General features: G+C 41.0%; 1 protein-coding gene across 1 annotated transcript; it reads left to right on the top strand.

Annotated features, from left to right (window-relative positions):
* Positions 1-409: 409 nt before the first annotated feature.
* LOC311277683 (uncharacterized protein) lies at positions 410-2080 on the top strand (the record flags this gene model as incomplete). The annotated part of the gene is made up of 3 exons (XM_084388054.1): positions 410-454; positions 1264-1582; positions 1781-2080. The coding sequence occupies 3 exons, from the start codon at positions 410-412 to the stop codon at positions 1978-1980; spliced, it is 564 nt and encodes a 187-aa protein (XP_084244180.1). The 3' UTR covers positions 1981-2080.
* Between the last annotated feature and the right edge of the window lie 1090 nt (positions 2081-3170).

The raw sequence follows: 3170 nt of genomic DNA, 5'->3' as shown, positions 1-3170 counted from the left end.
AGGTCTAAAATCAACATATCAAATTTTCAAAATGCAAATAAAGAATGAGAAATGAGAACAATATATATACTAGGTGAGTCACAATTAAGCAAAAATGTTGCCCTTTTTTCCAGTTTTCATCTTAAAGTTCCTCATCAATCATTAAAGAGAATGAAGGAAAACACCAACCTATTTGTTCCTCTGTATCTTCATCTTTTATTCTGCAGGGTTCTTCCTTAATCTCCATCTTTACAATAGTATGTCTGTAGTTTATCCTGGAGTAATTCCTCCTGCTTGCTTCTTCTTCTCCTGTGGGAAGATGGGAATATTCCCCAGCATTTAAACTCTCATGAACGGCTGTGGGAGCTTCACTGACTGAAGGAGTGAGTGACTGAGGAGTGAATTGTGGTCGTTGTTGCTCATTTAGCAGATGATCATCACACTTACAATCACTCTCAATTATTCAGGTGCAAATGTTTGATGAAATAGTCGTTTACAAACAATTCCATTAGTTTTTTTTTAGACTTTAGGACACAATATGTGAAACAACAAACTTCATGAAAAAACGTCAACAAAAAAATCATGTCTTTTAAGTTTAAATGAAAAATAAATGTATTAGATAACTAGGACCACAAATAGTCTATTACCGGCCCGAGTCCTAGCCAATTAATGACCCGTCACTGGCCCTGCACTGGGCCTGAATAGGTTTTCGTATTGGTACATATAATAAAATGATGTACTTCAAAACACTGTTGTTTGTTTATAAGGGATTGCATGGACTGGCTCCTCCATACATCTCTGATCTCCTTTCATTCCACCATAATGTTTTTAGAAATCTTAGGTCAACCAGTAGTCTACAGCTGACTGTTCCAAGGACACGTTTAAAATTAAAAGGAGATCGTGCCTTCTCAGTGGCCGCTCCACAGCTTTGGAACAATTTGCCATCTTACATAAAGACTGCCCCAACATATACTGATTTTAAATCTTTGCTTAAAACCCACTTATTTACTGCTGCTTATGGTCATAAGTGGGCGTAGTGGTTTTGCATTGTTTTGTGCATTGTTTATCTGTGGTTTTATGTTTACTTATTAGGATACTTGTGTACACTTTGTACAGCACTTTGGCCAACAGCTGTTGTTTTTAAATGTGCTCTATAAATAAATATGACTGACTGACTGACTTAATGGTGAACAAAATAAATAAAATACCTGCTTAAAAATGATAAGATAAATAAAAAACCTGCTTAAAAAACCAACACTAAACACATCATTTGTAGAGAATTAGAGACCTATCTCTCTCCTACCATTCATTGCGAAAACACTTGAAAGAGCTGTTTTCAACCAAGTAACATCCTTCTTGTCTCTGAACAACCAGCTGGATGTCAACCAATCCGGCTTCAAGAAAGGGCATTCAACTGAGACTGCACTACTGTCGGTCACAGAAGCCCTACGGATCGCAAAAGCTGCTTCCAAGTCCTCAGTTCTCATTCTCCTAGATCTGTCTGCTGCCTTCGACACTGTGAATCATCAGATCCTTCTGTCCACCCTCTCATCACTGGGCATCACAGGAACTTCCCTCCACTGGTTTGAGTCCTATCTCACAGGTAGGTCCTTCAGGGTCGCATGGAGAGGCGAGGTATCCAGAGCACATCAACTGACCACAGGGGTTCCTCAGGGTTCAGTTCTTGGACCCTTGCTCTTCTCCATCTACACCACATCACTGGGACACATCATACAGTCACATGGTTTCTCCTACCACTGCTATGCTGATGACACACAGCTCTTCCTCTCATTTCAACCAGATGATCCCACAGTAGCTCCACGGATCTCAAGCTGTCTGGCGGACATCTCGACATGGATGAAGGAACATCACCTGCAGCTCAACCTGGCAAAGACTGAGCTTCTCGTCCTCCCTGCCACTCCATCTCTACAACACGACTTCACTATCCAGCTAGATTCATCATCAATCATCCTTCAAGGTCGGTCAGAAATCTTGGAGTGATATTGGATGACCAGCTGACCTTCACAGATCACATTTCAAAGACAGCTCGATCATGCAGGTTTGCACTGCACAACATCAGGAAGATCAGGCCTTTCCTAACTGAGCATGCAACACAACTTCTCGTCCAGGCCCTGGTCATCTCTAGGCTTGACTACTGCAATGCTCTTCTTGCTGGACTTCCATCATGTGCAACTAAACCTCTACAAATGATTCAGAACGCTGCAGCTCGTCTAGTCTTCAACGAGCCCAAGAGGGCCCACGTCACTCCTCTCTTAATCACTTTGCACTGGCTACCACTCACTGCTCGCATCAAGTTCAAGGCATTGACGCTTGCTTACAGATCTATCACAGGCTCAGCTCCCTCCTACTTTTACTCATTCCTACAAGTCTACATCCCTACCAGAAGCCCACGATCGGTCAACGAGCAACTTCTCGTGGTTCCATCACAGAGAGCCACAAAATCACTTTCCAGAACATTCTCATTCACAGTTCCATGCTGGTGGAACGCTCTCCCCACCCTCATCCGGAATGCAGAATCCCTGGCAACATTCAAAAGACAACTGAAAACTCATCTCTTCCGTGAGCACTTAACCTCATTAAAAAAAAAACGTTCCTTTTCCTTTATATCCTCGCTTATCGGGCTTATGCTACTCTGAACAATGCCTGAACTTCGTTTTTTTAGCACTTCTTGCGTTGTTTTTTGTAAGTCGCTTTGGACAAAAGCGTCTGCTAAATGACTAAATGTAATGTAAATGTAAATAAATAAATAATAAAAAAAAACAATTAAAAAACTAATAATAACAACATATACTGTATGTGCACATATTTAAATGATGGATGAAGCCCTAGAGGCATGACGTACAGGCATATACTCAGGCATGACGAAGGGGACAAAGAGGATGACGAATCTGGAAGACACGAGTTGCGATTGAGGAGCAAGTACAAATATTTTCAGTTCCATTTGTTTTGTGAGTTGATTCAAGGCCACGCCCACAACAGAGGAAATATTCATGTGAAATCCACCCATTGGAACAGTTTTTCATAGGAACTGAATATTACACAACAGGAGCAGCAGCTCATTTGCATTTAAAGGGACACAAAAATAGCGCGATTGCATAGCAATTTTAACATGCAATAAAAATACCTGTGGGATATTTAAAGCTTCACATAAAAATGAATCTTACCACAGT

Source organism: Rutilus rutilus, assembly GCF_951802725.1.
Source record: "Rutilus rutilus genome assembly, chromosome: 18".
In the NCBI taxonomy this organism is placed as follows: Eukaryota; Metazoa; Chordata; class Actinopteri; order Cypriniformes; family Leuciscidae; genus Rutilus; species Rutilus rutilus.
This window is presented reverse-complemented; position numbering and strand designations above follow the sequence as displayed.